At 44.0% G+C, this 14,212-nt stretch overlaps 1 protein-coding gene across 2 annotated transcripts in view; it reads right to left on the reverse strand.

Annotated features, from left to right (window-relative positions):
* Positions 1-766: 766 nt before the first annotated feature.
* The window catches only part of STK31 (serine/threonine kinase 31), a 38,793-nt gene continuing 25,347 nt past the window's right edge, over positions 767-14,212 (reverse strand). The window contains exons 17-23 of one of the 2 annotated variants that reach the window (XM_068152541.1): positions 13,170-13,295; positions 12,129-12,299; positions 11,846-11,932; positions 10,086-10,235; positions 7,928-8,053; positions 3,484-3,552; positions 767-1,381 (exon numbers count right to left, since the gene is read on the reverse strand). In XM_068152541.1, the coding sequence (XP_068008642.1) occupies positions 1,232-1,381; positions 3,484-3,552; positions 7,928-8,053; positions 10,086-10,235; positions 11,846-11,932; positions 12,129-12,299; positions 13,170-13,295 (879 nt within the window). In that variant the 3' untranslated portion in view covers positions 767-1,231. The remainder of the gene's footprint in view (positions 1,382-3,483; positions 3,553-7,927; positions 8,054-10,085; positions 10,236-11,845; positions 11,933-12,128; positions 12,300-13,169; positions 13,296-14,212) is intronic. The other variant, XM_068152542.1, reaches the window with a different exon arrangement.

Consider the following 14,212-nt stretch of genomic DNA (forward strand, 5'->3'; position numbering starts at 1 on the left):
GATCAGTGTTTCAGCTGGTAGGACTTGCAGAGCTTGTGATTTAACACACTTCAAGCAAATAACAGCATAAAATTTGAAGTGTGATAATCACCACCTAAAATCCTTCTATCAAAGCTCAAAGCACCCAAAAGACTCTCTACTAGATACATAACTCTCGAGTTTTCCTTCAAGACTTGCCCCTGTGTCTACCTTACTCCTGCCTTGGCAGGGCAAGGTGGGGGGCAGGGGGGAGCAGGCAGTAACAGTCCACCACAGGGTACGTAAGGCAACACTATCAAAAACCTGAGCTTCAGAGGTTTTCAAGTTCTGGTAACACCACAACAGACTGTCTTTGAGAGCAACAGAGTAACCTTATCACCAGAGTGAGGACAAAACTGAGTTGGTTAGTAGGAGTTGGTTAGTAAGAGAAGCTGCAGCAACGCATGGAGGACATGGCAAGGTAGAGAGACAACATTACAAATGTTCTCTGAGGCCTTGTCTCAAACTGAACAGCAGCCAGCCCATTACCATGGGTATTCAGGTCTGGCAGGACAGCTGTACAACATGACCTCAAATCATCCTATTTTGCCAAGGCCTCCAGCAAGTAAAACAAAAAAACTAGAAAGGAAGTCAAAGCAACAAAATTACCACAGAAAAGACTGAAACAGAACCAGAACTGGTGATGCTAAGACTGTAACCTACATTTAATTTGAAGGGAGAGGCTGCCTCATGCACTGCACCAGGAAGTTTCAAAAGTTTTATTGCAGGTTGGGGTTTTTCTTTTAATTAAAAAGAAGAAGAGTATTCATCTCATGTGCCAGGTTCCACATGTAAAATCATATTACTCTCAGCTGCTGAGATTTTGAAGAGACTGCCATTTTATTTTGTTTTAACCAAGCATACATGGAGATGTCTGGTTTCCAAAATCCAAGGTCAGGAGTCTGGTGGATTAAGAAGTACACTCTAGGTGGCATGGATTCTGGAGCATAAACACTGGGCAAGGATTTATTCTAATCTACATGGCACAGCATAACACAAGCCATCAAGTTAAGGTTTCTAGCCTCTGCCAAGCATTAAACATTAATTAAAGGCAGGCTTTTATTAACAATGAAAGACTACAATCAGTATATGGAGAGCTAAACTTTATTTTCACTGACCAAACCCAAAGTACCATTCTTATGCAATGAAAGTATTTATCAACACCAACCAAAAACTCTACATTGAGAAGTTACTTTTAACCAAGGTTTTCTTATCATTGGATACACGGGCCATGCTCTTCACCTGGCCCATGTGAAACTGGAATCGCATCAAGTCCCAGGAAGCAATCGTCCCTCAGCACCTGCTCAGCACACAGCCTGCTACGGCACAACAGTTTCTGGAGAAGAGATTTAACTCTGTCATCCTGCAAACAGAGGAAGAAAGATTTCTCATCAGTAAGCAAAACAAAGTCAATTACAAGTAACAACCAATTATTTGATGAACACATCTTTTAAGTGCTTAGGGCCCAAAGCCCTCACAAAAGGTTGTATCATAGCATTCCCAATGGTCAGCAGCACTTGACAGTCATAGTGCTCATTAACAACTAAATGAAAGCAAGCATTCTGCACCAGCTCTGGCAGTCTGGTGCCAGCAGGTATAACAGACCAGCATAAGTAGTTCCATTATTTCAAAGTGTTGATTCACTGAACTACTATGAATTAGAGAAATACTGCAGATGGTCTTTCTAATGAGGAGAACCAGAACAGGTACTATTGCCTTCATCTTCTAACTTCTGTCCTATTGCTTATCTCTCTACAAGAGCACAAAGTCAAAAAGAACACCAAAGGACTCTAAATCAACAGTAGCTGTTTGGCTATTAATCCATCACTTACACTCAGGCTCTTTGGATTTGTCAAAACAGATTACATGTCTAGATGCTCAGAACATTAACAGTGCTAGACTCCATACATCCAACAGAAAAACACAGCTGCTCTACATATGCATAAGCATAAGCTGATGAGAGAGGAAAAGCACACACTGGATTTGGAAAAGGGGACAGCATCTAGATTACCAAAACTCAATGGCAACAGAATTCTTCCAGCAGAAGACTTGCTTGTTCAGTCTCCAAGGCAGCAACCCTCTGACCAGGGTCAATAAAACAGCAAAGCATGAGTGAACAGCACACCTCTCACCTATCCTCATGTCACCTGGGTAGAAGAACCATTGTGGTGCAAAGGAACGTAGGCAAGCAGTCAAAAACTTGAAGCAGGAACAGGCAACCAATTTCTAACCTTTTCACTAATTATCAGAGTGACTCTGAAGAATTAGCCAATCCCTAAATAACCTGAACCCTGGGTGAAAAGATGAGATCTGAACACTGCTGATCTTACAGAGGCATAAAGGATTGTAAAATACTCACAAATCATGTTAAATTCTCAGAGGATAGTAAGTAAGAATTCAAACATGTGCAGGAGTGAACCATAACTACACACTAAGTGAAGAAAGTCTGAGCATCTCATGAGATTGAAGAGCTTTGTGCTTGTGTATTTACATTTCCTGACACTATCACATGTCTGTCAACAACATATATTCCCTTTTCACTATCTTCTTGCACTAAGGAAACTGAGAAATGATTCCACATGAATTACTGCTATGGGACAAGGTTTCATCATGTTTACTCCATTTCACTGTGCTTGGTCTTTCGGTTTTTTTCCTAAACACACAAAACCAGATGCTGAAACACACTGATCACTGAAGTCTGGCTTGACTAAATGAAGACCTCATCTCCAAACTTTGCTTCTTCTCAAGTTACCTAACATAAATACTGCAGGATTAAAGCTTCTTTTCCCAGGGTCATTTTATATTTGCTGAAAGTAACAAATATTGTACTAGCTGCAAGTGTGCAATTCCTCTGGGCACAAGACTAAAATGGAAGGGAAATTACCAGCCTGTCAAGAGCCTGCAGATGGGCATGGAGATTAATTCTGAATAAGCTGATTATAGATAAAGCACTTAAAAGCAAAATAGATTTTTCCCCAAGAACTGGGACAAGGATTAACAGCCATAGGTCTAGGAGATTCCCCAAGACACAGCTGAAATGGACTTATTGATATTTCTTAGTAAAACCCTCAAGCATGCTTCTGTGCACTGCAAGCAGCAGGGACTGCTTTCCAGTAGACTCTGGTGGTAGGTACACAACACACACACACACATACATCTAGGATGCATCCTCAAAGACTGCCAACAGCAATACCTTGATGATATTGAACAGTTACCTGGGAAGAAGTTGCTCCTCTTGAGACCAGAGCTAAATATTAAGAAAATTCTTGTGGCTTTTACCTTCTAAAACATTCATCTTATTTTGTGCATGCCATTTAGAATTATCCAACTAGTCAATTAAGAGCATTTTCAACCCAGCACTTGGAATGAAATGTTTGACTTTAAAAAACAAATAAAAGGGTAAAATCAACTAACCACCTCTAAAGATGGATCATTCCAATTTTCCTCATCTGACAACTAACATACCATCACAACTACATCCAACTCAGGTGTTCCATCTTCTTTTACAGCAAGCTCCTGGTTTTGAACACAAAGCTGTAAATGGAAAGATTTAAGGAAATTAGAATAGAATAGAGAGATACATAATGTGTAAAGTTGGTGGGGTTTTGCCCTTTAAATGAACAAAACCAAACATCAGACAAGAGATTGTTACAGGGAAATGGCAAGGAAAGGCTTCCTTCCCAGTTTTACAGCAGGGTAAAACATTCAAGGGGCTCAAGTTCTCCTTACATACAAACAAGGGAGAAAAGATAAATTATCAGAAGAAACTTTCAGGGGCCAAAATAAACAAGCTTCTAAAAATATGACTCAGAGTACCCTCAAGCTGTACGCTTAATTATACAATCCTCTTTAAGCAGTGCTGAGTGGTAAGTGCACTCTAACAGGAAAACAGAATTCTGTACCCATAAACAAAGTAAAGTTTTGCTTTACTACTGCCTAGAGCCATGCCTTAATATAGCATTTTTCCAAACCCTGCCTGCAGGTTAAGCTGAAAATGCCACTATTCTGAACAACTATGCAGCAAAAGGAGGCATGTGACACTGGTGGTCAGGAGACTTGAAAAACCATAGGCTCAGTTGTAGAAGGAGCAGAACAGGAGCAGAACAGGAGCAGAACAGGAGCAGAACAGGAGCAGAACAGGAGCAGAACAGGAGCAGAACAGGAGCAGAACAGGAGCAGAACAGGAGCAGAACAGGAGCAGAACAGGAGCAGAACAGGAGCAGAACAGGAGCAGAACAGGAGCAGAACAGGAGCAGAACAGGAGCAGAACAGGAGCAGAACAGGAGCAGAACAGGAGCAGAACAGGAGCAGAACAGGAGCAGAACAGGAGCAGAACAGGAGCAGAACAGGAGCAGAACAGGAGCAGAACAGGAGCAGAACAGGAGCAGAACAGGAGCAGAACAGGAGCAGAACAGGAGCAGAACAGGAGCAGAACAGGAGCAGAACAGGAGCAGAACAGGAGCAGAACAGGAGCAGAACAGGAGCAGAACAGGAGCAGAACAGGAGCAGAACAGGAGCAGAACAGGAGCAGAACAGGAGCAGAACAGGAGCAGAACAGGAGCAGAACAGGAGCAGAACAGGAGCAGAACAGGAGCAGAACAGGAGCAGAACAGGAGCAGAACAGGAGCAGAACAGGAGCAGAACAGGAGCAGAACAGGAGCAGAACAGGAGCAGAACAGGAGCAGAACAGGAGCAGAACAGGAGCAGAACAGGAGCAGAACAGGAGCAGAACAGGAGCAGAACAGGAGCAGAACAGGAGCAGAACAGGAGCAGAACAGGAGCAGAACAGGAGCAGAACAGGAGCAGAACAGGAGCAGAACAGGAGCAGAACAGGAGCAGAACAGGAGCAGAACAGGAGCAGAACAGGAGCAGAACAGGAGCAGAACAGGAGCAGAACAGGAGCAGAACAGGAGCAGAACAGGAGCAGAACAGGAGCAGAACAGGAGCAGAACAGGAGCAGAACAGGAGCAGAACAGGAGCAGAACAGGAGCAGAACAGGAGCAGAACAGGAGCAGAACAGGAGCAGAACAGGAGCAGAACAGGAGCAGAACAGGAGCAGAACAGGAGCAGAACAGACCTCCAAGATCATCGTGTCCAACCTATCATCCAACACCACCCCACCAACTAAACTAATGAGGAAGAACACCATTTCAGATATCTCATGTGAAAATGGCAACTGTTTAATGTAACACTAACAGCTGAGCTAGAATTCTCCATCAAATGATCAATGCAACACCAAGTTCAAGCTGAAGATTAGTTATATATGGAGAAAAATGTTTTGGGCAACTGCTTCCTAAATTGGGACCAAAACATAATGAAGAGTGACTGTCATAGGAACCAGTTTCATCTTCTCACTACAGTGACAGCTTACATTTCTGTTAAGTGTTGTTAAGATGCTACAGCACAGAGGTGATTACTGAAGCCAACACTGTGCAGCTAAGGCAACCGCCAGTTTCCATAGTTCCATAGTTTCATAGTTTCATTCAGGGTTGGAAGGGACCACAAGGATCATCTAGTTCCAACCCCCCTGCCATGGGCAGGGACACCCCACACTAGATCAGGCTGGACAGAGCCTCATCCAGCCTGCTCTTAAACACCCCCAGGGACAGGGCCTCGACCACCTCCCTGGACAACCCATTCCAGGGTTTCACCACTCTCATGGTGAAGAACCTCCTCCTCACATCCAGCCTGAATCTCCCCACCTCCAGCTTCAATCCATTCCCCCTAGTCCTATCACTACCTGAGATCCTGAGAAGTCCTTCCCCAGCCTTCTTGTAGGCCCCCTTCAGATACTGGAAGGCGACAATTAGGTCTCCTCGGAGCCTTCTCTTCTGCAGACTGAACAGCCCCAACTCCTTCAGTCTTTCCTCATAGGAGAGGTGCTCCAGCCCTCTGATCATCCTCGTGGCCCTTCTCTGGACACGTTCCAGCACCTCCACATCCCTCTTGTAATAGGGGCTCCAGAACTGGACACAGTACTCCAGGTGGGGTCTCACCAGGGCTGAGTAGAGGGGGAGGATCACCTCCCTCGACCTGCTAGCCACACTTCTCCTGATGCAGCCCAGGATCTGATTGGCTTTGCGGGCTGCAAGTGCACACTGAGAGCTCATGTTGAGCTTTTTGTCCACCAGCACCCCCAAGCCTCTCTCCTCAGGGCTACCCTCCAGCCAGTCACTGCCCAGCCTGTATTTGTGCCTGGGATTGCCTCGACCCAGATGCAGGACCCTGCACTTGCTCTTATTGAACCTCATGAGGTTGGCTTGTGCCCACCTCTCCAGCCTGTCCAGGTCCCTCTGGATGGCCTCCCTTCCCTCCAGCGTGTCTGCTGCACCACACAGCTTGGTGTCATCAGCAAACTTGCTGAGGGTGCACTCAATGCCACTGTCCATGTCCCCCACAAAGATGTTGAATAAGACAGGTCCCAGGACTGATCCCTGAGGGACTCCGCTTGTCACTGGCCTCCACTGGGACATGGAGCCATTGACAGCCACTCTTTGGGTGCGGCCATCAAGCCAGTTCCTTATCCATCTAGTGGTCCACCCATCAAACCCATGTGTCACCAGTTTGGAGACCAGGATGTGGTGTGGGACAGTGTCGAAGGCTTTGCTCAGGTCCAGGTAAACGACATCAGTTGCTCGCCCCTCATCTATTAATTTTGTCACCTCATCTATTAAATTTTGTCATTAATTTTTTTTTCCCAGGAAGACCCCTGTGTACCTGGAGCTCCAACTGGTAGTCAATGAACCAGCTTCAATTTATCAATTGCTCATGAAAATTCATTGCCAGGGAACATCAGCACTTGCTGGGTAGCTTGGGACTTTTCAAGTCTGGGAGATGTGAAGTTTTCCCACTGAGAACACACGGCACTGACACCGTGACTTAGGGAGGCAGTAATACAGTGTGAGAAAGCAAAAAGGAGGTGGAGGAGAGGCTGTGCAACACACCACCTAAGACAAAAAAGTAAACTCCTTTCTCCTCACTGGCCTAACCCACTATCAAAACACACTAAAAACTGAAAACTAAAAGCTCTACCTAATCATGGTTGCCAGTACAACACACATGACAGCCCCATCGGTGCCTTCATCTACCCTCTCTGTCTAGGTAATTCCTCAGGGCCAAGGTCACAAACACACAAAACACATGACAGCCCCATTGGTGCCTTCATCTTCCCTCTCTGTCTAGGTAATTCCTCAGGGCCAAGGTCACAACACACACACACAAACACACAAAACACATGACAGCCCCATTGGTGCCTTCATCTTCCCTCTCTGTCTAGGTAATTCCTCAGGGCCCAGGTCACAAAAACACACACACAGACACACAAAACACATGACAGCCCCATGGGTGCCCTCATCTTCCCTCTCTGTCTAGGTAATTCCTCAGGGCCCAGGTCACAAAAACACACACACAGACACACAAAACACATGACATCCCCATGGGTGCCCTCATCTTCCCTCTCTGTCTAGGTAATTCCTCAGGGCCCAGGTCACAAAAACACACACACAGACACACAAAACACATGACATCCCCATGGGTGCCCTCATCTTCCCTCTCTGTCTAGGTAATTCCTCAGGGCCCAGGTCACAAAAACACACACACACAAACACAACCCAACAAGAACAACAAAGTCAAGAAAAAAAGGCTTACAAAGAATAGCACAGCACAAGGAACAACAGCATAAATTCTGCTCCTATTACTCTAGAAACAACACTGTATACTTGACAGAAAAGTGCAGTGGGTCTTCTGCCCATAATCACACCTCCCATTTATTCCACACCTAACAATCAGCTGAAGAGACCAACAGTTATTTTGCCAAGACAGTTCTAAGAAATAGTTGGACGTACTATTTGTTGCTCTAAGCCTGGGGTCCACAATAGTACTAGAAACTCTGCCACAAGCCATAACGTACCCAGAGCAGAAGGCAGCCATAAGCATACATGTCTGAGGCTGGAGAAGCTGGCTCTCCCATTTTCACTTCAGGAGAAACTAAGCTCAGGGTCCCGACGACCATATTGCTTGCAGCAGCACGCTGTTCCTGTGGGGCAAAAACCATACCCATAGTATCAGGCACAACTGACAGCACATTGAAGCAGATTTCTCTCTGCCTTTTACTGTGTCACATAACTTTACCATAGAGTTCTGTGCTGACCCAGACTGAAATGCAAAAATCTTCCTTTACTGATTAAAATAAAAGAGAGTGGGAAAAGGGAGGCAATGTCACACATCTGCCATTGGTAACTGTAAGCAAAGAATAGGATGACAGGAGAATTACTGAAGCTCACAAGGGGTTAGAGTACAAACTGCAACAGCTCTCAAATTAGAAAAAATAAAATCACAAATATTAAGAGCTCATTGGCAATGTTTCAGAGACCTTTAGTTCTGAATTTCATTTCTGATGACTTTTCTGTTTTTCCTTCTCTCTCTGATCTTTACCTGAAAAGAGCTGCTTCTTCCCTCCTAGTTGCTAGCATATTTTAGGACTGTCTCTTGTCAATATAGAAGCTAGACCCTGGGTTTCTATCCCCCTCCATGACAGCAGCCAGTACTAGCTATAGCCAGACTGAAAAAGACTAATCTCTAGATTGCCAAAAGTACTTGGCAACACATCAGTTACCAGCCCCACTCATGCATTTGTTATCCTGCAGAAAGTACAAGCCCTGAACAGAAATTACTCCCCTATGGAGAGGGCACAAACTGGATCCAGGATGTGAATCATGAGTGGAACTTTTCTGCTCTATCATAAATGAGCTGCTCTTTTCAGCACAGCCCATACCTGCAGGGAGGTGTAAACACAGGGATAGCCTTCCTCAGCTCTTGCAAATTTCACAGTGACACCATCTGTACTGAGCACAACCTTTCAGGAAATTCAGCTGTCAACAATTTTTAAAGCATCTTTTCAGCACATTGTGAATTGACATTTATTTGAAGGAAAGCACTTTGCTGTCTGAACATTTGACACTAACCAGATTAACAGCTAATGTATTTCCAAAGCAGAAATAAGGGTTCTCAATGAAATGTATTATATTTATGTTTATTGATAGCCATACTAGCCATAGCATTATAACATACATTATTAATTGGGGAAAGAAAAGGAAAAAGAACCAGCCCTCTAGTACAAAAGTGGTTTAGAATAGAATAACCCAGGTTGGAAGAGACCTTCAAGATCATCATATCCAACCTATCATCCAACACCACCTAATCAACTAAACCATGCAACCAGCTCAACCAACTTGAGTTTAGAAGGTCAAAAGTTGACTACAGAACAGATACCATCACCACTTGCTGTGTAAGCACAATGAATAATAAGAGCATAGCTTACATTAAAAAATGCTAGAGTTGTCTCATAACAACCGTGAAATTCTTTACTCCTGAAACTGAGGGCTAAATCAGAAGTACATATAAATAAAGGTGCATGTAGTCAACATGTAAAATCCTGTTAATTCACCAAATACCATGGCAGATTGAAACACATACTTAGAATCCCATCCATCAAAGGCACAGACTTCAAATGAGCTTGACTAACCCTTCCTTGAAGGCGAGTTCTTACTCTGCTGATGTTCACAGTATTTCACAGTATCACTAAGGTTGGAAGAGACCTCAAAGATCATCGAGTCCAACCTGTCACCACAGACCTCATGACTAGACCATGGCACCAAGTGCCACGTCCACTCTCCTCTTGAACACCTCCAGGGATGGAGACTCCACCACCTCCCTGGGCAGCACAGTCCAATGGCAAACTACTCTCTTGGTGAAGAACTTTCTCCTCACCTCAAGCCTAAACTTCCCCTGGCACAGCTTGAGACTGTGTCCCCTTACCATTAAACATACAAAACCAGAGTCACTAACAACTGCTGCAATTTCTCTTTGTTTCACTGTTTTGCTCAGCTAAAGCTCACCCTCAGCAGTTCTTTTGCCCTTGAAAAACTTCACCTGGAATCACACTAGTCAGCCATATTCAGGATACAAAACATGAGCCTCATCGCTATGCACAATGGTTATCAGTACCCCTTTTTGAACTGCAAACAGCTGCCTGGTTTGATATGCAATTGTGACTTTCATTTTTTTACCTCTGATTTTGTGAAATCGAAGTCTCCAACGATTCCTTGCTGACGATTCACAGCAAAAACATTATTTCCATGCAGAGATCCGTGTACTATATTAGCTCCATGCAATGTCTGTAGACCTTGGGCCACTCCTGTCATGACTTTTAACGCCTCCTGATAATGATTTAATTTGGGTATTTATTACAAAGGTTGATATGGAGAAACCAAAGCATAGAATAGAACAGAACAGAATAAACTAGGTTGGAAGAAACCTTCAAGATCATCGCATCCAACCCATCAACCAATCCAACCCACCTAAACAACTAAACCATGGCACCAAGCACCCTATCAAGTCTCCTCCTGAACACCTCCAATGATGGTGCCTCCACCACCTCCCCAGGCAGCCCATTCCAATGGGCAATCACTCTCTCTGTGTAGAACTTCTTCCTAACATCCAGCCTAAACCTCCCCTGGTGCAGCTTGAGACTGTGTCCTCTTGTTCTGGTACTGGTTGCCTGGGAGAAGAGACCAACCTCTGTCTGTCTACAACCTCCCTTCAGGTAGTTGTAGAGAGCAATAAGGTCACCCCTGAGTCTCCTCCTCTCCAGGCTAAGCAACCCCAGCTCCCTCAGCCTCTCCTCATAGGGCTTGTGTTCCAAACCCCTCACCAACTTTGTTGCCCTTCTCTGGACTCGCTCCAGCAAGTCAACCTCCTTCCTAAACTGAGGGGCCCAGAACTGGACACAGTACTCGAGGTGTGGCCTAACAGTACCAAGTCAGTTCCTGTTTAGAGCTAAGACTTTGGGGTTGTTTTTTTAACGTTTGTACATATTCAGAGTTCACACAAATTCTGTAATTCCACTTTACAAAAAGTGGATTTACTCCCAGTAAGGTTATTATGACTTGCACAGCAGCCAGGGCAGGGTGGGGGGGAAAAATGCCATCACCAATTGACAAATTACAAACCTGAAAAAATAGTCAGGGACAAAGAAAACAAATGCACACATAAGAGAAAAAAATACACAAAGAAAAACAAACTATACAACTTGGACCTTTATGGACAGGGAATGGAACAGAACTAGAAATGGGTAGATTCAGATTGGATGTTAGGAAGGAAGAAGTTTTTCACCATGAAGGTGGTAGGAGACTGGAACAGGTTGCTCAGGGAGGTGGTAGAAGCCTCATCCCTGGAGGTTTTTAAGGCCAGGCTGGATGTGGCTCTGAGCAACCTGATCTAGTGCGCAGTGTCCCTGCCCATGGCAGGGCAGCTGGAAATAGGTGATCCTTGAGATCCCTTCCAACCCTGACAATTATATGATCCTAGCTACAGCATCTTGGAGAAGGAATGACTATCCAAAGTGTGCACACTGAGTGGAGAGCATGGAAAGGAAAAGGAGAGGGATGAATGAGAGCAATGGAAGAGAAAAATTTACACACACAGGAGTCCTGTAAAACTTCAATACATAGAAACGCTTGTCCATGGATATCTGAGACATTCAACTCCAGTACTTTAAAAATGCACTTGTAATACAGCTCAGGCAGTAATTTCAACAAAAGAAAAAAGTGTATTCAAGCAAAAGCTCCTAGAAAATTATAAACTACTGCCTGACAAGATGCTAAGAATACCAGTCAAGCTACTCTGTGCAACTTCCTTTATTCACTGTCATCCACCAAAGGGAGTACAGTGATGAAACACAATCAGCACTGTAAGATACAGCAAAACATCAAGAGCTCAGTTCAGAAACGTACAAAATAAAAAGTTAATAGTCTCAAGTTATACTTACTTCTAAAGTTAAAGGTGTACCAGCCTGTAAAGCTTCCAGACTTGCTCCTGGGTAGTATGGGACCATTAAGTACACCAAGGGATCAGACTTCAAGAAGAAGAAGGAAAGGAGAAGTAGATTGTTTCAAATATCAGGAATATTAGGAAGTTGAGCACACACTAGATATGACATAGATGAATTCATTATCTTTACTAAGTTGACAATTTCTCTAAACTCAGAAAAGAACTGCTTTTCTAATTCAATGCTCTAACTTCAAACATATTAAGTTTTAAGGTCCAATTACAAGTTTTTCATGGCTTAAACCAGAGGTCATCGATTTGAATCTTGCCTCGCAGGAAAGAAGGAACAACAGTTGCAGTAATCCAGACTTCTCCTTCTGTTGATTCCAGGCTTTGTGATACTTGACAACTCTTTCAGTCACTTTGGCTTCCGAGCTTACATCTACAAAGTAACCCTAAAATACAAAAGAGAAACTCAAGTTATCACTCTTGCCTATAATATTACTGCATTAAGCTTTTTTTAATTAAAGAAATGCCTATTGTTAGATGCCAGCAAGTAACAACATCTACTTAACACAAAATTCAGTTCCAGCTGTCACAGACTGTTCCCATAATTTCTTCTTACCTCTTAGAAAGCCTGTAAAAACAAATTTGGGAGTGTGTCTCTATTTTGAGATTTAAATAAGCCAAGTCAAAGGCAAAAAGAATAGATAGATCTATGCCTCTCATAATACTACAGCTCCTGGCTTCCCAACTGCTAGCAGGGTGGTAGAGAAGCAGCACAAAGGAAAAACAGCAGTTCCTGAATTTCTCATTTAAATCATCAGCAAAAAAAAATCAGATGTGGCTCAGTTGCTAGTGTATAAGAGCCTTAATGGGAAGGTTGTGAGTTCAAGCCTGCAGTGGGCAGTAGTCTCCTCCCTACTCTAGTCATGAGGTCTTGTGGTGACAGGTTGGACTCAATCTTTGATGTCTCTTCCAGCCTTAGTGATACTGAGTACACTGAATAGCATCTGAAAAAGAGGCAGTAGTAGTGAACAGAAAAAAAGGTCCACCAGATACCAGAAAGAACAGACAGTAGGGGGGAAGCACTGTCTACCTCAGCACTACTCAAAAGGAGAAAGAGCCAGTAGGTAACACAGAAGCAATCCAGATGGAAAACAATGCTTTGTGTTCTACATGACCCAGAAAAAAAATACTTGCCATCAGAAAAAGGCTGTTAAACACAGAGATATGAAAGGAACAGCAGAGTTTATTCAGAACTTGCACATTGCAAAGCCAAGGCCTCACCTGCAGGGCTCACTGAAAGCCAGTGCCAACATTACCTTCAAAAGAACCTTCTGACCCTGAATTCCTGAACACACTAGAAGTCGCTTCGTGCTCAGTTCCTTCATGGGCTCAGCATCCAAAAGCTCTCGCTCCAGGCTGCATGTCATAAGTCCACCAGAGTTCTGAAGCATGTGCACACAGAAATATCCAAAGTAAGTGCATGGATTTAATACCCAGTAGGATTCAGTTGAAGCCTCTATCTCTCCTCTTCCTCAATCAACTTAAAGCAGAAAAACAGCTGGGACATGTTAAAAAGTTACAGCATCTGTTGCCAAGAGACTGGCCGTGATGAGGCAGCTATTGAAATCACAGAATCATGTCATCTTTGTGGTTGGAACAGACCTTCAGGACCATAAATTCCAACTGTTAAACTACCACTGCAAAGTCCACCACTAAACCATGTCCCTTTGTACCACATCCTTATGTGTATTTAAATACTTCCAAGGATAGTAACTCCACCACTTCCCTGGATAGCCTGTTCCAATGCTTTCCAACCCTTTCAGTGAAGATATTTTTCCTATTATCAAGCCTAAATCCTTCCTGGTGCACCTTGAGGCCATTTTCTTTTGCCCTATTGCTTGTTATTTGGGAGAAGAGACCAATATCCACCTTGTTACAACCTCCTTTGGGTAGTTGTAGAGGACAAAGTCTTCCCTCAGCCTCCTTTTCTCCAGGCTAAACAATCCCACAAAAACCTCCCTCATAAATCTTGTGCTCTAGAGTGTTCACCAGCTTCAGTGTCTTTTGTTGGGCACACTCCAGCACCTCAAAGTCCTTCTTGTATAGAGAGCCCCAAAACAGAACAGCAGCATTTGAGTTGTGGCTTCAACAGTGCCAAGCAGAAAGATACACTCAATTCCCCAGTCCTGCTATCCATGCTATTTCTAATATAAACCAGGGCACTATTGGTCTTCTTGGCCACCTGGGCACACTGATGGCTCATGTTCAGCTGGCTGCTGACCAACACCCCAAGTTCCTCTTCCACCAGGCAGCTTTCCAGCGACTCTTCCCCAAGCCTGTAGTGCTACATGGGGTTGTA

Source organism: Melanerpes formicivorus, unplaced genomic scaffold (genome assembly GCF_026170545.1).
Source record: "Melanerpes formicivorus ecotype bairdi unplaced genomic scaffold, bMelFor1.0.p_v2 SCAF_23, whole genome shotgun sequence".
NCBI classification, from domain to species: Eukaryota; Metazoa; Chordata; class Aves; order Piciformes; family Picidae; genus Melanerpes; species Melanerpes formicivorus.